Consider the following 20,695-nt stretch of genomic DNA (forward strand, 5'->3'; position numbering starts at 1 on the left):
GAGGACAAACCAGGAGGATTTCAAGGTGAGGAGCACATCTGCAGAGAAAGCTGCAGCAAATGCGCTCCATCCTTGTCGGGAGCACTTCAGAAGGAGCTGCACATCTCATCACAGTTGTTTCTCTTCCTGGCGTGCATTGCCAGGCCATGCAAAGATGCATCTCTCTCTACCCAGACTAATCAGCAGTGGCACTGGTGCAGACAGGTGGCCAGGCCCTTTTTGGCCCATTCTTTCCTGCAGGAGAGTACATGTGCAGCTCCCTCTGCTGGCTCAACACAGGGAACAAAGACCAGCCAGGGCTTCATACTGTACCTCCGTCGCCGCCACCTCAGGCTCGCGGCTGATCCCACTGCACGCGACACCCATCACAGCAAGTGTGAAGAGCTGGAACAGAGCAGAAACACTTCTGTTTTCTCTGTTCACACAGCACAGTATGGGGACACTTCTTCAGAACTACCCTCGCATGCCCTGCGGCAAAACCATGAAGGGGGACAAAACATGGCACGTACCTGGCAGTGAGATCACCTCAAGCTACCTGCAGCAGTTCCTTGTCGCTTTGCTCAGATGTAATGAGAGCAAAAGCTGCACCGAGGCAGTGGGCGGATGGTGAAGAGAGGAGAGAGAAAGAGCAGGTCAGCGAGCAGGGCTAAGACAGCCATGGAATAACGCACACAGCACAACCGTCCCATCCCCTTGCTGCAAGACATGCTGAGTCTCAGGCTACGTGATGCCTGTCCTCCCAGCAACTTTACGATGCTTCCACAACTAAGTAAAGACGACGACGGAAGAAGCACCGAACGGGTGCCACCTTTACGGATACCCCCTTTGGAACGTGTGTACCGGGGGAAAATTACGTCTGATGGTCAAGAGTAAGCAATACGGTGCTGTGAGCTCCGACAGCCAGGAGTTCTCAACACCTCACTGCCCACCCGTCCATCCCACGTTGGCTCAGCTTACCTACAAGATGCTGCGCACGATGGTGTGAAGAAAAAGGCACTAAAGCCACTAAAGGCACTAAAGGCACAAGAGCAACAAACCAACCAACTACTCCGACCACTAGCTCACCCACAAAGGAGCACAGAACGCACCGCTCCTCCCCTCATTCCAGACGCTTATGACATCACCAAGGGCCAACAGCCTGGTCCACCATGACCCCCCACAAGGCGGGGAGGCAAGACCAAGTGGTCACGTCTGATTCCAACACAACACCACAACATTCCAGAACTCAGTGTGGGCTTGGAATTCTATCCTGGTGTGGCAGCGCAATGGGAGGTGTTAGGGCACAGCGGAAGAACTGACAGACACCGGACGTTTCCAAAGGAGGGTGCCAGATTAACTCTCAGCAGTCTCTTGCAGGGCTCTTTGGGATGCTTCAATCCCATTTTCACTGCCTAGGTCATTTCTAGAAAGTCCAGCCGACAAATGCTCACTTTGTCTGGGGAACGCCTCTATGCATCATGAATGAAAAATAAAATAAAATGGGCACGTGACCTTGTGACCTCTCTGCTCTTGTTGTCAGCCAGACACCTAAGATGAGCATTACGTGTTCGTGCTCCTGAATGAAGATTCACCCAAGTCTGTGTTCCACTCTGCTCCATCTCTGGGTCTAAAAGAAACACAGACAGAGATGATTACAAGATCCTTTGCACATATGAAAGCCCAGGGTGCACACTAATTCTCTTTAGCAAGAAATACTACTTGAGAATTCACAGAATCCACACATAAACCTACTTTCTCTTTAACCCTTTTCCTTTGTACATGATTCCACTATTTATACCCTCAATTAATGATTCATACTGCACATGATGTTATGATGTAGAATATTGACAGCAACAGCACAAAACCATGACAGAATCCACAGACAGTTTTTTGAGAGGTAGTATGAAAGATGAACAGAAAGGAAATAGATTCATTCAAATAACCTACTTAATCCTCTCCCCATCAAAAAGGAAGCCTTCTGGGCACTGTTACAAGCTGCTCCTAGAACAACTTGCACCACAAACTGCGGTACATACATCTTCTTCCCACAGCACCCTCCCCTCTCTGGTTAGTGTCAGATTCACTCAGGTTAAAATACGTGGATCAGAACAGCCATTCAGTTCTGCTGAGGCGGGATCCCACTGCCGGGATGTCCCCCAGTCCCATTTCCTGCTTTTCCCAGCACGGGTGGTGAAGGGAACAGCAACTGACATCACCTACCCAGACTTCTGCAGGGCCTTCCATTCAGTCTCACATCACAGCGAGAAGCAGGAGAGCTCTCGTTGCACAAAGCTCGGGGCTGCAGAAATCAAGGCTGCCTCTAAGGTGGTGCTTCAAACAACATGTGTAATTGGACACGAGACATGAAAGACAGGGCTGCAAGCGCAACATCAGCGCTTCCTGCAGAGCACATCGCACAGCTGTAGGCACACTGCAGAAGACTCACACAGCACCTGAGAGGTAACAGCTCAGGAAGGAAAACCTTACCCTGTGAACACAGCCACAAGCTACTCTCTTCTTCGTGGCCTTCGTTCACACTGAGCATTTCCCTCAAGAGTGCTGCTCAAGGTGATGCTGTCTCCAGCTGTTGGCCACTTGCACTGCTGGACGCTGCACCCACAGCTCATTCTGCTTGAAGTAAAGCCTGCTGGCTTCACTCCAAAGCACAGGCACAGGCCACAGCCTGATCCACCTGCTTTGTCTGAAAAGCTTCTAAAGCTGCTCTCGTTGGATCCCTTCTGCTGCTCGTTCTCTCTGGGCAGGAAGCTCTACTCTCACAGCAACAGCCAAGAGCTGGAAGGCTGGAAACGCCTCCAATCCCCACGGATGATTCTGTCTACAAACACAACAGCTGCCTGCTCTTCAGCAGGGGGATGCTCACCCAGCAAAGCGCTCACCCAGCAGATACCTTTTCCATACTCTCAGAGCTGTCATAACAGTGTGCAGCCCTTGGCACTGCATTTCCAATCAAGGTAAACATAGATCTAAGCTACTCCTTCTGTGTTAATACTTAGATTCCCAGTTGCAGTTGGAGCTCGAGAGCTCAACACAACAGATATGACACGAGGTGCAACTGGAAGACGTGTCTCCAAGCCAACAAAAGCCAACTCACCAACCAAGAGCCAGGTCTTGCTAATTCAACTGATCAGAGCATGTGGGAGGGGGCCGGACATCAGACCACAAGTGTCCATTTCCACTGCAGCTCCATCTAGAGAAGAGCACCAATCAGCAGGTGAGAATGAATTCATTCACAGGCTGCACAATGAGTCAGTTCTTTACACAAAAATACCCCACACTGATCCCCACAAAAAAGGGAACGGCAGGAGCTAATACGGACCAAAGAGGTTCTTGTTCCTACGCCTCATCCTCTCACCCCAAGTCCTGGGTGATGCCCACAGGCTTCAAGTCAGGTCTCAAATCCATTGGACTCCTGTCTCTGGATTTGCCCTGGTCTGGCCCAAGCCCCGGTCCTACCATAGGATTGTAGAATTACTCAGGTTGGAAAAGACCTTGAAGATGATCAAGTCCAACCGCAGCCTAACCAGTACCCTAACTCTAAAAGCCCTACACTAAATCATATCCCTGAGTACCACATCCAAATGGCTCTTAAATACAACCAGGGATGGCGATTCAACCACCTCCCTTGGGAGCCTATTCCAGTCACCAATGCCGAGTACAGAGGCAGGATGACTTCCCTAGTCCTGCTCACCACACCATTCCTGATACAAGCCAGGATTCCATTGGCCCTCTTGGCCACCTGGGCACACTGCTGGCTCATATTCAGCCGAGTGTCCATCAGCACACCAAGGTCTCTTTTCTTCTGGGAGCTTTCCAGCCACACCTCCCCAAGCCTGTAGGGTTGCCTGGGGTTGTTGTGACCAAAATGCAGGACCCGACACTTGGCCCTCATGAAACTCATGCCGTTAGCATGAGTTAACCAGATAGACCCTGGGATGCAGACTGCTCTCCAAAGCCCAACTGGACACCAGCACACAAGAAGTTGATCAGATCCATCCCCAAGCAAGCACCAAGCCTCCCCAGGAAACTCTTTGCCATCAGCTCCGTCATCGCCTTTCCTTTCCTCCACACCTCAATCCCAAAGTAGTTCCCACATCTGCCAGCACGTGTTACCTCCCACCTTCTCATCGCACAGTGCTTCAACAGCACCAAATTTGCTTCTGGGGCCCTCCTTCACCTCACTGTGCTAACACTCAACTGTCATTATGATTAAACCACATTCTTTCTTTCCTCCTCAAAATAAAATGATTCTCAGACTAGAGGAATAGAAGGCTGAATCTGAGACACCCCCAGTCTGCAAAATAATCTGCTGCTTGGAAGCAAAGCGCTGTGCCAAGGAGTGCAGCTGCAAGCCGCAGGAGAAAAGTCACCATGCTGCCCTTCTCCTTTAGAACAGAAGGAAACACCACAGAAAGACAGAGCAGGCTTCACAAGCTCAAAATCCAGCACATCAAGCTGGCAAGAGATGATTCTGAACTGCCCTCGTTTACACTCATCTCCACAGTGGGGTCCGTCGTGGAGAGCTGAGAAGGAACTTACTGGCAGAGGCAGGGCCCTTCCCTGCAGCACTCCTTCTGTTAGTTCAGATTTAACTTACACAGAAATCCTAGCAGACGTTCTCACTGAGAACTGCACCTAAAATTCTTCCTTCCAGAGGAAAACAGGCCCAACACGCGGTTGTATACAATGCTTTCATCAAAACGAAGCAGAGATGGCACAGCAGGACAGACCTACTCAGAGTGCATGTTAGAAGCCATTCAAGAACCTAGTCGTTCTTGCTGCAGGTCCCCCGACTTCTGTTAAAAGCTGAACTGTCTCCAGAGCACCTGTTTCCATCAGCTGCCACCATCTAAAACAGCCAGCCTTCCTGCGGTCACCTGGCCCAAACATCCCTTTTGCTCTACGCTTGATTCCTGCAAGAGATCACAGTAAGGGATCACAGTGCTGGCACAGCTGAAACATAAAGGGTGTGCGAGTTCCCTGTTAGCACTCAGTGTGAACAAATCTACCAATGAGCAACACCGTGAATCCTCACTCACCTCAGCAGAGGTCAGCCCGCACCCCAGCCTTCCGCCTATCCACGTGCACATGCACACATGTGCAATGCTCTGCCCCTTCTACACACCCTCATGCACGCAACGCATCTTGTACCCTCCTTAGCATTCACAAACGTGCAAACCATCCCTGGGAACACATATGTGCCAACAAATACCACAAAACATCCCTTTGTCTCCACCTGTGTGCAACCCAACTCCTCACACACCCCTGTGCAAACACACAATTGTGCCACCGCATCCACGCACTATCCGTGTGCTCACACACACTCATGCAACCACATCCCTTGGTGCAGCCCTGTGCGCACACACACAGCCACATGTGCAGCCCCTTCCTTTCACTCCCAAAGTGCACACACACACCGGTACCACAATGTCCTTGCGCAGCTCCAACACTCTGCACACCCCTGTGCACGCACATATACGTGCAGGCTCGTCCTTACACACATACCCACTGACCTACACACACCTGAGCAACCCCACTGATTTGTACACTCATGGACACAAATGTGTGTGCAACACCATTGGTGCACAAATACACACAAACACACAAACTCATGGAACCCCACTGCTTTGTGCAATGCTGTGCACACTCACGTGTGTCATGCACTGATTTCCCAGCCAGTCCTCGTGGGGCCTCTTACTTAGGACGGGAGTGCAGGGGAGCAGCCAGAAGCTGTCTGCATTCCCTGCTGTCTGCTGGGCAGTTTTTCTGGAGATGCTTGGGTTGCTTTGCTTTTCCTTGGGAGGTGGGAATGAGCTTTGGGTTGGAGGCACATCCCGTGCCAGAGCATCCCAATGGCATGCGTGGGATCAGCAGGTCTGTCAGAGAAGTGGGTGAGGTTGCACACCAAGCTGCAGCAGAGGAAGGGGAGGAGGTTCCAGCACAGCTCTGCACCATTCTCTGCCACACTGGGCAGCTTGTTCCTGGCTCAGCAGTGCCATCAGACAAGAAGCAGGGAAGGAAATCAAGGATGGTGGGTACCATCAAACGCTGTCGGTGCATGCCTTCGTAAGAAAAACAGACCCAGAGCTTGTGGGTTGTTTCTGCTTTGGTAGCATTCATGTGCTGTAGCTGAGCAAAAGGTTGTGCTGCTTGAATCTTCTTCTGCAAGAGCCGCCTACCAGTAAATGTCTGCAGAGATAGAGGATGTGACAGAAAGCATTTGTCTCCACGACAGTGTAGTTACACTTGGTCGAGAGAGTGAGAGAGGCAGGCAGCACTGCCTGATGTTGGTCAGGGTGAGCTCCTCCTGCCGCAGCGCGATGATGGCAGGGCTGGAGATGATCTGCAGGGACAGCTCACAGGTGGGAGCCAGGAATGGACACGGTGGGAGGACAGAGGTGTCAGGGAGCAGCCACGGCGTTGAAGAGCATCCAAAAAGCAATAAAAAAAAGCACTGAAAAGCATCACAAAGCCACAGCCAGGAGGCTTGCAGTTTTCATGAGCAGTATCCAGGATGCTAGAGACTATTTGCTGCCATAAAAAATGGTAGCAGAGCTCTCACTGCAGGCATCCCAAAGTCAGGCAAAATGTGAACACATCCAGAGCTCTGCTGCACGCACCCCACAGCCAGAGCGTTGCAAGCTGAGCTGCCTTGCTGTTTCTTGCACTCTTCCCAGTCCCTGTGAATGAAGACTTGGAATGCAGCCAAAGTGTTGATTGAGCACGAGCGTGCCTTTATTCAATGGGACAAAGGAGGGCGTGAGAGGTCCAGGCTTTAAGATGGGACTCATCCTCTGTTGTTAAGGAGGGAGTGGCTCAGAGCTCCTGCTGTTACTTGGAGCCTGGGCCTGGTGGCCTGATTCTATGCCCCCCTCCAAGGGGCTCGTCATCTCCTCTGTGTCGCTGACCTGAGCCTGCATGGTGCTGCTGCTGTCGGGGCATTCAGGCTGTGCTTGGGCTGGGCTGCACTGCAGAAGCACTGGGTCCAGGCTGGTGCCTGTGGTGTCTGGCAGGCTCAGGTCAGCAGCTTCAGCAGGGATGGGATGAATGAGGGCTTGAACTTCGATGACGTTCTTCTCTTGATCACTGCTGTCATATGGAAGGCTTTCACTGGAACTGCAGCATCCTGTGCTTCCCATGAGTTCTCCATTGATGGAAGCGCAGGATGCATCATCGTCACATGCCCTGAGTCTTCGGGGTACATGAGGGCTGGAGTCACCTAGGAAGGAGTAGATGCACAGCGGTTAGTGTCGAACGTTCGCAAGATGAATCATGGAAGAGGTTCTTGACATTTGGCTATGTATGGGTGGTGGGCAGAAGCAAATAGGCTTCTAACAACAGTGTCACTGTCTTGAAAGTGATCCTCGTGCAGGATCCTCCTCGTGAAGGAGGTACAAGCCCACTGAAAGCATGAATTCTAGCTGTGTTGCTCACAAGCAGTGTTTTGAAAGCTGGATTTGCACTCTTACCTGCCAGGACCACGACTTCTGCTTCTGATGGCTCCCTGGCACTGCGCTGCAGTTGGTGTTCGGCCACAGGTGATGGTCTTTGCAGGCAGAGGCAGGAACACCAACTGCCGCAGCGCGATGACTCCATCCTCTTTCTGGGAGAACTTGCTCTGGAGAGAGAAAACAGAGCATGCTGTCAGTCGTGGTGTAGGGTGAAGGAAGAGCTGCTCTGAGCCCTTGACAACAGTTGCCCGTTCCTGGCACTGCCTGCTTTCTGCTGAAACACAGCTTAGAAACGCGCTCTGTTTCAAACAGCAGAGGACGCTTCCATTCCTACAGCTCCGCCCTCAAGTCCTGCTGGCTACATTTCTCTCAACCATGTCAAGCAAGATGTGGAGCATGTGAGCAAAGGCTCCACAGCAGGACAGGACAGGAGCTGGCAGGCTCATATATATATATAATGGACAAAAATTAAACCAATAAAACCCAACCGACCAATGATGATAGGGGCTGGAAAGGGAAGTCCTCTTTACCTTTTAGATGGAAAATCAATTACTGTGTGGAAGTTCCCCTGTACAACTGCGGGGGCTTCCTCCTCTTCTATCTCGCTGCTCTGTGTCACAGTGGGAGAGCTGCTCTGGCCGTTTCTCTCAGCCTGTGCCTCCTGCACGGTGAGCAGCTTCGTGGCAGGAGGAGACACCCACACAGACTTTAGCCCGGCCAGAGAACTGTGCCCTGCAAGGGAAAACCACAGGTAAGAGGGAGGATCAGACAGCAGCAGCACAGCCATCCCAGTTCTGCATTTCTCTCAGACTTGCTTATCCGAGACACTGGAAGACGAGGAGCTCAAACTAACCATGTGCTTAGAGGTATGCTCGTGGCAAAGGACACAGCCACAATTAAGAGCAGCTCAATGTATCAAAATAGGCAAACGAAAACCCTATTAAAACTAGTGGGCAGGGAACTCAGAAAGGTTCGCTGCCACACTTCAATCATGCATCACCTGCTGGCAAAACATCTTAACAGCAGTGACAGTTTTCTCCATGTAAGGTTTGGGTTTGGACACACTAAGGACATAGCAACAGGGTGCCATATTCTAATCTAAGCCCAGAAGCCTGTTGTCTCCTCGACAGTTAGAGCATTTTCAGAGGTCTTAGAGAAGGCCTGGATTGGATCAAGATGTCAGATCAAGATCAAGCTAATGGAGGAAGATGCTCACCCTCTCCCACGGCTGGTGTGGATTTGGAGCAGAAGATGACGTCTGTGTGGCTTATGATGAACTCAACAACAGCCGACTGCGTCTGCAGCTCCATACAGGCAACTTCTCCGCTGGCGCAGGCTGACTGGCTCTGCTGGGATCTGAAGAAAAGGCAGATCTTACAAGTCATTTCCCCAAGATCATTTCCCCAAGTATGAATTTTTGCAGAGAAAAACTGTCAAACTGGGCTCTGGAGACTTCCGCAGTGGGCCATCAGCAATGCCACTGACAAAATTCTCAAGGAAGTTCAAGGACACAATAGACCCATCTAAACATGAGAGCAGAAACTGTCATCTAGAAATTGTGCCCCTGGGGTTGGGAGAGAGCAGAAGTAAGCATGGCGTTGAAACGGAAAAAGAAGTTTACCTTAAAAGGTTTGGAGCCCACACTATCGCTAAATTCTTAGCGTCCATGTTGGTGACGGAGCTGTTCCTGGCTAGAGACGCCAAGTGTCTCATCAGGTATTCCAGCGTCCTGGAAAACAAGAGAGGCAGATGTTCAGCACCAAAAAGCAAGCGGTGCTGCAGTGCACAAAACAAACCTCACTTCATGCTAGTGGTTGTCATTGCTACTGTCCCTGAATATGAAGTAGATAAAACGTTTCCAATGGCACCACGCTGCAGTACCAAGCCCTGCAAAGCACAGCCGCAGCCATTGGCTGCACCAATCGTACCCCCGTGCCAAGGAACTGACCCAATCCATTGACCCAATGCAGCCTTCAGCCGCTTCAGCGTGCACAGGCATGATGTTGCAGGTGTGAGGCAACACCTGGAATCGCATCATTGCCCTCTGAAAGGCAGCAGGGCTGAGCTCAGCAGACCGAGCGCAGCACTGACCTGTAGTGAGGAGCGGGCAGCTGCTGGATGGCTTCCTGCATTCTGTGCATCCGCTCCTCCTCTGTGGCAGCACAAACAGCGTCCTGGAAAAAGGCAGGAAGGGATTCAGACACCAGTCAGGCTGGAGAGCTGCCACAGGTTTGGGAACCATGGGGACAGCGCGCTGGTGGTCAGCACCGAGGCAGACTCGATGCCTTCCAAGAGGCATCAGGGGAACACAGTGGCACACAGCCTGTGTCGTTGAGGTCAAGCAGTGCAAGCTCTGGGGGCTTTACTGCCTGATTGCACAGCACAGCTCCTCGCAGCAGGCATTCCTCTCCAAGTCCACTTTGCTATTAACCCCATTCTACCAATAGCTGGGGAACAGCAAAGGAAAGGGAATTCTCACAAGCATTGTGAATAGCTTAAATAAGCACCTCCTGGCACCACCACAAGTGGCATCAGTGAGAGGCAGGATGTGGCAAAGGCATGCCTCATGGGGCTAACAGAAAGAAGACCTCAGAACTGGGGCACTGCTGCAACCACCAGCCAGGACGCCCAGGGAACAGGTATGTGTCATTTCCAAGACATTGCCCTGAGCTTACCGAGAACTTGTCATACAGTTGGTCGGTCAGGAGAGGGTTCGGGAGCTCCCTGAAGTACAACTTGCACAGGGAGCTCACGCTGTGAAGTTCTCGGACGCTTAGCTCGGGAACCTGCTCCGTATCGAATTCATGGCTGCAGAGAAGGACACAGAATTGGGCAGAGGGCTTTGAGAAAGAGGAAAACAAGTCCAAAGACACACATACAGTCAAGAAAAGGAAGAGGTTCCTCTGAACGCCTGCAGCATGGCACGGGCCCCTACTGACAGCTGTGTCAGTTGCAGCACTCTTACCGTAGTTGCTGGATCCTGGATGCCACGCCGGACAGGCGGTATATCCCCCGCACCACACCATGTTCCTCAATGAATTGAGCGCAGCTCAGGAGGACCTGGGGGACTACAGAACAAGAGCCAGCGGTTAGCTCAGCTTCTTACTTAAGTCCTGGTTCAGGCCGTGCTCTTCTCACATCCCATCCTCTAAGCCCAGCCGGGCTACCGCTTGCTTCCTCCTTACAGGAGAAGGCTGGCAGAGACAGCTGTGAGGATAGTGCACAGAGACGCGTTCTTGGCTTTCCAGAAATGCCACGACCTATCAACAGCCTGGAGAAAGTAATTCTGGCAAAGCCACAGACACTGCAAGTCCCATCACAGCTCCCTGGGGAATGGAAGAATCCAATCTCACATCCAGAAGAGCTAGGGAAAGGATGCAGGATGCTCTCTGTGGCTAGAAGCCTTCCTACGTTTTCAGGCTGAAACAATTTCTGGATATGATCTCCCTTTCAACTTTAGATGCCCAACGGAGAAAGATCTCAGGAATGGGTTGTTCCTTACCATCACGGCCAGAGCGGAGAAGGTGCTCCCCCAGGTCACAGCCAAACACCCCTTCCTTCGTTGGCTCCGGCTCCGTTGCTCTCCTGGGGCGGGCCTTCACCAAGGAACGAAGGAAGGTACTGAGCTTGCCCCGTTTCTTCAGCACTGCACAACAAAACAAAGAAACCAGTTCATTTCAGGCTTGGATCGGTTGGACGAGGCCGATCATAACACATTCGACCGAGCACGTAACAACAGGAAGAACATTCCGAACAAGGACACGCAAGAACGGTTTTCCCCATCCCTGCAACTGCCCAAGGCCAGGTCAGAAGGGGCCCCATACAGCCTGCTCTCATCTCCAGCTAAATGCACAGGCTGGCGACCCAGACTGAGGCAGGGGCCTTGGAGCCTGAGGATCCTTTAGGCCCCTTCCAATCCCAAGCCATTCAAGGAGGATTCTGTGACTTCCCCATGCCCAAGAATAAACACAGTGAGATTGGGCCAGATCTCTGCGTGTTCCGCTTAATGCAGTCCTCTTGCTAAGCTTGCTCATCTCGGGCATTAACAAAACCCCTGAAAGCCAAGCTGTGTCCCCATTTTATTAATCCGCATTGTCAAATGTAAAACACGTACCTGGCTTTGGCAAGGAATTGACAAGGGACTCGGGAACTTTTCCGCTGATGAGTTCCACGCACTCACCAGGGAAAAACCCGACCTGGAACAAGAACAAAAAGACAGGTGGGCATTAGCCCAAGCTCAGCACCAAAGGGAAGGTCCTCTGACACCGACACAGGGCAACTGCTTGCGTCTAGAAGCCGTCCTGTGCAGGCAGAGCAGCTCCAGTCTGAGATTCCTGACTCTACTCAAGTTGTGCTCTCTAGTCGGAAACGTGTGCCTACCTCAAAGCCACGCTTGCCTCTCCACCAGGGGCTCAGCTCCTTTGGTGGCATAGCAACTATGCACACCAAGTCTCCAACCTGCAAGAGATTGAAACATCAATCCCAGCTTCAGCACAGCTGGCAGGAAAGCACAGCTCAAATAACTGCCTGATTCTTTGCTGCAGAATATCCTCAAGCTTGACAGCAAGGGAGACATTTTGAAGGAGTCTTGAGAGTATTCGAAAGGCGTTCACACCCTATACTACTCTCCCGTGCATGACAACAAGGAACGCCTGGAACTGCTTACCTCCAGGGAGAGCTCATCCGGCCCCTGGGCGACGTGGCTCTTAATAACATGGGCTGCCGCAATCGCCGGAACGTTAAGAGATGACACCGCACGCTCCAGCTGCGGCTTCCGCATGTTATCAGCCTGCAAAACAGAGCACAAGCCTTGGTCAGGAGCTGAGGACAAACCAGGAGGATTTCAAGGTGAGGAGCACATCTGCAGAGAAAGCTGCAGCAAATGCGCTCCATCCTTGTCGGGAGCACTTCAGAAGGAGCTGCACATCTCATCACAGTTGTTTCTCTTCCTGGCGTGCATTGCCAGGCCATGCAAAGATGCATCTCTCTCTACCCAGACTAATCAGCAGTGGCACTGGTGCAGACAGGTGGCCAGGCCCTTTTTGGCCCATTCTTTCCTGCAGGAGAGTACATGTGCAGCTCCCTCTGCTGGCTCAACACAGGGAACAAAGACCAGCCAGGGCTTCATACTGTACCTCCGTCGCCGCCACCTCAGGCTCGCGGCTGATCCCACTGCACGCGACACCCATCACAGCAAGTGTGAAGAGCTGGAACAGAGCAGAAACACTTCTGTTTTCTCTGTTCACACAGCACAGTATGGGGACACTTCTTCAGAACTACCCTCGCATGCCCTGCGGCAAAACCATGAAGGGGGACAAAACATGGCACGTACCTGGCAGTGAGATCACCTCAAGCTACCTGCAGCAGTTCCTTGTCGCTTTGCTCAGATGTAATGAGAGCAAAAGCTGCACCGAGGCAGTGGGCGGATGGTGAAGAGAGGAGAGAGAAAGAGCAGGTCAGCGAGCAGGGCTAAGACAGCCATGGAATAACGCACACAGCACAACCGTCCCATCCCCTTGCTGCAAGACATGCTGAGTCTCAGGCTACGTGATGCCTGTCCTCCCAGCAACTTTACGATGCTTCCACAACTAAGTAAAGACGACGACGGAAGAAGCACCGAACGGGTGCCACCTTTACGGATACCCCCTTTGGAACGTGTGTACCGGGGGAAAATTACGTCTGATGGTCAAGAGTAAGCAATACGGTGCTGTGAGCTCCGACAGCCAGGAGTTCTCAACACCTCACTGCCCACCCGTCCATCCCACGTTGGCTCAGCTTACCTACAAGATGCTGCGCACGATGGTGTGAAGAAAAAGGCACTAAAGCCACTAAAGGCACTAAAGGCACAAGAGCAACAAACCAACCAACTACTCCGACCACTAGCTCACCCACAAAGGAGCACAGAACGCACCGCTCCTCCCCTCATTCCAGACGCTTATGACATCACCAAGGGCCAACAGCCTGGTCCACCATGACCCCCCACAAGGCGGGGAGGCAAGACCAAGTGGTCACGTCTGATTCCAACACAACACCACAACATTCCAGAACTCAGTGTGGGCTTGGAATTCTATCCTGGTGTGGCAGCGCAATGGGAGGTGTTAGGGCACAGCGGAAGAACTGACAGACACCGGACGTTTCCAAAGGAGGGTGCCAGATTAACTCTCAGCAGTCTCTTGCAGGGCTCTTTGGGATGCTTCAATCCCATTTTCACTGCCTAGGTCATTTCTAGAAAGTCCAGCCGACAAATGCTCACTTTGTCTGGGGAACGCCTCTATGCATCATGAATGAAAAATAAAATAAAATGGGCACGTGACCTTGTGACCTCTCTGCTCTTGTTGTCAGCCAGACACCTAAGATGAGCATTACGTGTTCGTGCTCCTGAATGAAGATTCACCCAAGTCTGTGTTCCACTCTGCTCCATCTCTGGGTCTAAAAGAAACACAGACAGAGATGATTACAAGATCCTTTGCACATATGAAAGCCCAGGGTGCACACTAATTCTCTTTAGCAAGAAATACTACTTGAGAATTCACAGAATCCACACATAAACTTACTTTCTCTTTAACCCTTTTCCTTTGTACATGATTCCACTATTTATACCCTCAATTAATGATTCATACTGCACATGATGTTATGATGTAGAATATTGACAGCAACAGCACAAAACCATGACAGAATCCACAGACAGTTTTTTGAGAGGTAGTATGAAAGATGAACAGAAAGGAAATAGATTCATTCAAATAACCTACTTAATCCTCTCCCCATCAAAAAGGAAGCCTTCTGGGCACTGTTACAAGCTGCTCCTAGAACAACTTGCACCACAAACTGCGGTACATACATCTTCTTCCCACAGCACCCTCCCCTCTCTGGTTAGTGTCAGATTCACTCAGGTTAAAATACGTGGATCAGAACAGCCATTCAGTTCTGCTGAGGCGGGATCCCACTGCCGGGATGTCCCCCAGTCCCATTTCCTGCTTTTCCCAGCACGGGTGGTGAAGGGAACAGCAACTGACATCACCTACCCAGACTTCTGCAGGGCCTTCCATTCAGTCTCACATCACAGCGAGAAGCAGGAGAGCTCTCGTTGCACAAAGCTCGGGGCTGCAGAAATCAAGGCTGCCTCTAAGGTGGTGCTTCAAACAACATGTGTAATTGGACACGAGACATGAAAGACAGGGCTGCAAGCGCAACATCAGCGCTTCCTGCAGAGCACATCGCACAGCTGTAGGCACACTGCAGAAGACTCACACAGCACCTGAGAGGTAACAGCTCAGGAAGGAAAACCTTACCCTGTGAACACAGCCACAAGCTACTCTCTTCTTCGTGGCCTTCGTTCACACTGAGCATTTCCCTCAAGAGTGCTGCTCAAGGTGATGCTGTCTCCAGCTGTTGGCCACTTGCACTGCTGGACGCTGCACCCACAGCTCATTCTGCTTGAAGTAAAGCCTGCTGGCTTCACTCCAAAGCACAGGCACAGGCCACAGCCTGATCCACCTGCTTTGTCTGAAAAGCTTCTAAAGCTGCTCTCATTGGATCCCTTCTGCTGCTCGTTCTCTCTGGGCAGGAAGCTCTACTCTCACAGCAACAGCCAAGAGCTGGAAGGCTGGAAACGCCTCCAATCCCCACGGATGATTCTGTCTACAAACACAACAGCTGCCTGCTCTTCAGCAGGGGGATGCTCACCCAGCAAAGCGCTCACCCAGCAGATACCTTTTCCATACTCTCAGAGCTGTCATAACAGTGTGCAGCCCTTGGCACTGCATTTCCAATCAAGGTAAACATAGATCTAAGCTACTCCTTCTGTGTTAATACTTAGATTCCCAGTTGCAGTTGGAGCTCGAGAGCTCAACACAACAGATATGACACGAGGTGCAACTGGAAGACGTGTCTCCAAGCCAACAAAAGCCAACTCACCAACCAAGAGCCAGGTCTTGCTAATTCAACTGATCAGAGCATGTGGGAGGGGGCCGGACATCAGACCACAAGTGTCCATTTCCACTGCAGCTCCATCTAGAGAAGAGCACCAATCAGCAGGTGAGAATGAATTCATTCACAGGCTGCACAATGAGTCAGTTCTTTACACAAAAATACCCCACACTGATCCCCACAAAAAAGGGAACGGCAGGAGCTAATACGGACCAAAGAGGTTCTTGTTCCTACGCCTCATCCTCTCACCCCAAGTCCTGGGTGATGCCCACAGGCTTCAAGTCAGGTCTCAAATCCATTGGACTCCTGTCTCTGGATTTGCCCTGGTCTGGCCCAAGCCCCGGTCCTACCATAGGATTGTAGAATTACTCAGGTTGGAAAAGACCTTGAAGATGATCAAGTCCAACCGCAGCCTAACCAGTACCCTAACTCTAAAAGCCCTACACTAAATCATATCCCTGAGTACCACATCCAAATGGCTCTTAAATACAACCAGGGATGGCGATTCAACCACCTCCCTTGGGAGCCTATTCCAGTCACCAATGCCGAGCACAGAGGCAGGATGACTTCCCTAGTCCTGCTCACCACACCATTCCTGATACAAGCCAGGATTCCATTGGCCCTCTTGGCCACCTGGGCACACTGCTGGCTCATATTCAGCCGAGTGTCCATCAGCACACCAAGGTCTCTTTTCTTCTGGGAGCTTTCCAGCCACACCTCCCCAAGCCTGTAGGGTTGCCTGGGGTTGTTGTGACCAAAATGCAGGACCCGACACTTGGCCCTCATGAAACTCATGCCGTTAGCATGAGTTAACCAGATAGACCCTGGGATGCAGACTGCTCTCCAAAGCCCAACTGGACACCAGCACACAAGAAGTTGATCAGATCCATCCCCAAGCAAGCACCAAGCCTCTCCAGGAAACTCTTTGCCATCAGCTCCGTCATCGCCTTTCCTTTCCTCCACACCTCAATCCCAAAGTAGTTCCCACATCTGCCAGCACGTGTTACCTCCCACCTTCTCATCGCACAGTGCTTCAACAGCACCAAATTTGCTTCTGGGGCCCTCCTTCACCTCACTGTGCTAACACTCAACTGTCATTATGATTAAACCACATTCTTTCTTTCCTCCTCAAAATAAAATGATTCTCAGACTAGAGGAATAGAAGGCTGAATCTGAGACACCCCCAGTCTGCAAAATAATCTGCTGCTTGGAAGCAAAGCGCTGTGCCAAGGAGTGCAGCTGCAAGCCGCAGGAGAAAAGTCACCATGCTGCCCTTCTCCTTTAGAACAGAAGGAAACACCACAGAAAGACAGAGCAGGCTTCACAAGCTCAAAATCCAGCACATCAAGCTGGCAAGAGATGATTCTGAACTGCCCTCGTTTACACTCATCTCCACAGTGGGGTCCGTCGTGGAGAGCTGAGAAGGAACTTACTGGCAGAGGCAGGGCCCTTCCCTGCAGCACTCCTTCTGTTAGTTCAGATTTAACTTACACAGAAATCCTAGCAGACGTTCTCACTGAGAACTGCACCTAAAATTCTTCCTTCCAGAGGAAAACAGGCCCAACACGCGGTTGTATACAATGCTTTCATCAAAACGAAGCAGAGATGGCACAGCAGGACAGACCTACTCAGAGTGCATGTTAGAAGCCATTCAAGAACCTAGTCGTTCTTGCTGCAGGTCCCCCGACTTCTGTTAAAAGCTGAACTGTCTCCAGAGCACCTGTTTCCATCAGCTGCCACCATCTAAAACAGCCAGCCTTCCTGCGGTCACCTGGCCCAAACATCCCTTTTGCTCTACGCTTGATTCCTGCAAGAGATCACAGTAAGGGATCACAGTGCTGGCACAGCTGAAACATAAAGGGTGTGCGAGTTCCCTGTTAGCACTCAGTGTGAACAAATCTACCAATGAGCAACACCGTGAATCCTCACTCACCTCAGCAGAGGTCAGCCCGCACCCCAGCCTTCCGCCTATCCACGTGCACATGCACACATGTGCAATGCTCTGCCCCTTCTACACACCCTCATGCACGCAACGCATCTTGTACCCTCCTTAGCATTCACAAACGTGCAAAACATCCCTGGGAACACATATGTGCCAACAAATACCACAAAACATCCCTTTGTCTCCACCTGTGTGCAACCCAACTCCTCACACACCCCTGTGCAAACACACAATTGTGCCACCGCATCCACGCACTATCCGTGTGCTCACACACACTCATGCAACCACATCCCTTGGTGCAGCCCTGTGCGCACACACACAGCCACATGTGCAGCCCCTTCCTTTCACTCCCAAAGTGCACACACACACCGGTACCACAATGTCCTTGCGCAGCTCCAACACTCTGCACACCCCTGTGCACGCACATATACGTGCAGGCTCGTCCTTACACACATACCCACTGACCTACACACACCTGAGCAACCCCACTGATTTGTACACTCATGGACACAAATGTGTGTGCAACACCATTGGTGCACAAATACACACAAACACACAAACTCATGGAACCCCACTGCTTTGTGCAATGCTGTGCACACTCACGTGTGTCATGCACTGATTTCCCAGCCAGTCCTCGTGGGGCCTCTTACTTAGGACGGGAGTGCAGGGGAGCAGCCAGAAGCTGTCTGCATTCCCTGCTGTCTGCTGGGCAGTTTTTCTGGAGATGCTTGGGTTGCTTTGCTTTTCCTTGGGAGGTGGGAATGAGCTTTGGGTTGGAGGCACATCCCGTGCCAGAGCATCCCAATGGCATGCGTGGGATCAGCAGGTCTGTCAGAGAAGTGGGTGAGGTTGCACACCAAGCTGCAGCAGAGGAAGGGGAGGAGGTTCCAGCACAGCTCTGCACCATTCTCTGCCACACTGGGCAGCTTGTTCCTGGCTCAGCAGTGCCATCAGACAAGAAGCAGGGAAGGAAATCAAGGATGGTGGGTACCATCAAACGCTGTCGGTGCATGCCTTCGTAAGAAAAACAGACCCAGAGCTTGTGGGTTGTTTCTGCTTTGGTAGCATTCATGTGCTGTAGCTGAGCAAAAGGTTGTGCTGCTTGAATCTTCTTCTGCAAGAGCCGCCTACCAGTAAATGTCTGCAGAGATAGAGGATGTGACAGAAAGCATTTGTCTCCACGACAGTGTAGTTACACTTGGTCAAGAGAGTGAGAGAGGCAGGCAGCACTGCCTGATGTTGGTCAGGGTGAGCTCCTCCTGCCGCAGCGCGATGATGGCAGGGCTGGAGATGATCTGCAGGGACAGCTCACAGGTGGGAGCCAGGAATGGACACGGTGGGAGGACAGAGGTGTCAGGGAGCAGCCACGGCGTTGAAGAGCATCCAAAAAGCAATAAAAAAAAGCACTGAAAAGCATCACAAAGCCACAGCCAGGAGGCTTGCAGTTTTCATGAGCAGTATCCAGGATGCTAGAGACTATTTGCTGCCATAAAAAATGGTAGCAGAGCTCTCACTGCAGGCATCCCAAAGTCAGGCAAAATGTGAACACATCCAGAGCTCTGCTGCACGCACCCCACAGCCAGAGCGTTGCAAGCTGAGCTGCCTTGCTGTTTCTTGCACTCTTCCCAGTCCCTGTGAATGAAGACTTGGAATGCAGCCAAAGTGTTGATTGAGCACGAGCGTGCCTTTATTCAATGGGACAAAGGAGGGCGTGAGAGGTCCAGGCTTTAAGATGGGACTCATCCTCTGTTGTTAAGGAGGGAGTGGCTCAGAGCTCCTGCTGTTACTTGGAGCCTGGGCCTGGTGGCCTGATTCTATGCCCCCCTCCAAGGGGCTCGTCATCTCCTCTGTGTCGCTGACCTGAGCCTGCATGGTGCTGCTGCTGTTGGGGCATTCAGGCTGTGCTTGGGCTGGGCTGCACTGCAGAAGCACTGGGTCCAGGCTGGTGCCTGTGGTGTCTGGCAGGCTCAGGTCAGCAGCTTCAGCAGGGATGGGATGAATGAGGGCTTGAACTTCGATGACGTTCTTCTCTTGATCACTGCTGTCATATGGAAGGCTTTCACTGGAACTGCAGCATCCTGTGCTTCCCATGAGTTCTCCATTGATGGAAGCGCAGGATGCATCATCGTCACATGCCCTGAGTCTTCGGGGTACATGAGGGCTGGAGTCACCTAGGAAGGAGTAGATGCACAGCGGTTAGTGTCGAACGTTCGCAAGATGAATCATGGAAGAGGTTCTTGACATTTGGCTATGTATGGGTGGTGGGCAGAAGCAAATAGGCTTCTAACAACAGTGTCACTGTCTTGAAAGTGATCCTCGTGCAGGATCCTCCTCGTGAAGGAGGTACAAGCCCACTGAAAGCATGAATTCTAGCTGTGTTGCTCACAAGCAGTGTTTTGAAAGCTGGATTTGCACTCTTACCTGCCAGGACCACGACTTCTGCTTCTGATGGCTCCCTGGCACTGCGCTGCAGTTGGTGTTCGGCCACAGGTGATGGTCTTTGCAGGCAGAGGCAGGAACACCAACTGCCGCAGCGCGATGACTCCATCCTCTTTCTGGGAGAACTTGCTCTGGAGAGAGAAAACAGAGCATGCTGTCAGTCGTGGTGTAGGGTGAAGGAAGAGCTGCTCCGAGCCCTTGACAACAGTTGCCCGTTCCTGGCACTGCCTGCTTTCTGCTGAAACACAGCTTAGAAACGCGCTCTGTTTCAAACAGCAGAGGACGCTTCCATTCCTACAGCTCCGCCCTCAAGTCCTGCTGGCTACATTTCTCTCAACCATGTCAAGCAAGATGTGGAGCATGTGAGCAAAGGCTCCACAGCAGGACAGGACAGGAGCTGGCAGGCTCATATATATATATAATGGACAAAAATTAAACCAATAAAACCCAACCGACCAATGATGATAGGGGCTGGAAAGGGAAGTCCTCTTTACCTTTTAGATGGAAAATCAATTACTGTGTGGAAGTTCCCCTGTACAACTGCGGGGGCTTCCTCCTCTTCTATCTTGCTGCTCTGTGTCACAGTGGGAGAGCTGCTCTGGCCGTTTCTCTCAGCCTGTGCCTCCTGCACGGTGAGCAGCTTCGTGGCAGGAGGAGACACCCACACAGACTTTAGCCCGGCCAGAGAACTGTGCCCTGCAAGGGAAAACCACAGGTAAGAGGGAGGATCAGACAGCAGCAGCACAGCCATCCCAGTTCTGCATTTCTCTCAGACTTGCTTATCCGAGACACTGGAAGACGAGGAGCTCAAACTAACCATGTGCTTAGAGGTATGCTCGTGGCAAAGGACACAGCCACAATTAAGAGCAGCTCAATGTATCAAAATAGGCAAACGAAAACCCTATTAAAACTAGTGGGCAGGGAACTCAGAAAGGTTCGC

The 20,695-nt window shown here is 51.6% G+C and overlaps 3 protein-coding genes and 2 long non-coding RNA genes across 5 annotated transcripts; all 5 read right to left on the bottom strand.

Moving 5' to 3' along the window:
* Nucleotides 1-4,809: 4,809 nt before the first annotated feature.
* On the bottom strand, nucleotides 4,810-5,728 carry LOC146762929 (uncharacterized). Its single transcript, XR_014932328.1, has 2 exons — nucleotides 5,649-5,728; nucleotides 4,810-4,910 (listed from the first exon to the last, which is right to left on the bottom strand). It is a non-coding gene; the product is annotated as an uncharacterized LOC146762929 (long non-coding RNA).
* Nucleotides 5,729-6,708: 980 nt separating this feature from the next.
* Nucleotides 6,709-8,235, bottom strand: LOC146762930 (rho GTPase-activating protein 32-like). The gene is made up of 3 exons (XM_085542562.1): nucleotides 7,979-8,235; nucleotides 7,467-7,615; nucleotides 6,709-7,216 (listed from the first exon to the last, which is right to left on the bottom strand). Exons 1-3 carry the CDS (start codon nucleotides 8,233-8,235, stop codon nucleotides 6,798-6,800), a joined length of 825 nt encoding a protein of 274 aa, XP_085398688.1. The 3' UTR covers nucleotides 6,709-6,797.
* A 758-nt stretch (nucleotides 8,236-8,993) lies between these two features.
* Nucleotides 8,994-11,656, bottom strand: LOC146762931 (rho GTPase-activating protein 32-like; the record flags this gene model as incomplete). Its single annotated transcript, XM_085542633.1, has 7 exons — nucleotides 8,994-9,012; nucleotides 9,070-9,177; nucleotides 9,540-9,622; nucleotides 10,124-10,256; nucleotides 10,414-10,516; nucleotides 10,951-11,094; nucleotides 11,563-11,656. Coding segments are annotated over 7 exons (684 nt in total), but the record flags the coding sequence as incomplete, so codon positions are not given.
* A 5,424-nt stretch (nucleotides 11,657-17,080) lies between these two features.
* On the bottom strand, nucleotides 17,081-17,999 carry LOC146762932 (uncharacterized). The gene is made up of 2 exons (XR_014932329.1): nucleotides 17,920-17,999; nucleotides 17,081-17,181 (listed from the first exon to the last, which is right to left on the bottom strand). It is a non-coding gene; the product is annotated as an uncharacterized LOC146762932 (long non-coding RNA).
* Nucleotides 18,000-18,979: 980 nt separating this feature from the next.
* On the bottom strand, nucleotides 18,980-20,506 carry LOC146762933 (rho GTPase-activating protein 32-like). Its single transcript, XM_085542697.1, has 3 exons — nucleotides 20,250-20,506; nucleotides 19,738-19,886; nucleotides 18,980-19,487 (listed from the first exon to the last, which is right to left on the bottom strand). The coding sequence occupies exons 1-3, from the start codon at nucleotides 20,504-20,506 to the stop codon at nucleotides 19,069-19,071; spliced, it is 825 nt and encodes a 274-aa protein (XP_085398823.1). The 3' UTR covers nucleotides 18,980-19,068.
* Nucleotides 20,507-20,695: the final 189 nt, after the last annotated feature.

The sequence above is a fragment of the Coturnix japonica genome, chromosome 1 (assembly GCF_054131305.1).
Source record: "Coturnix japonica strain WE chromosome 1, WE-NBRP24, whole genome shotgun sequence".
Classification (NCBI taxonomy): Eukaryota; Metazoa; Chordata; class Aves; order Galliformes; family Phasianidae; genus Coturnix; species Coturnix japonica.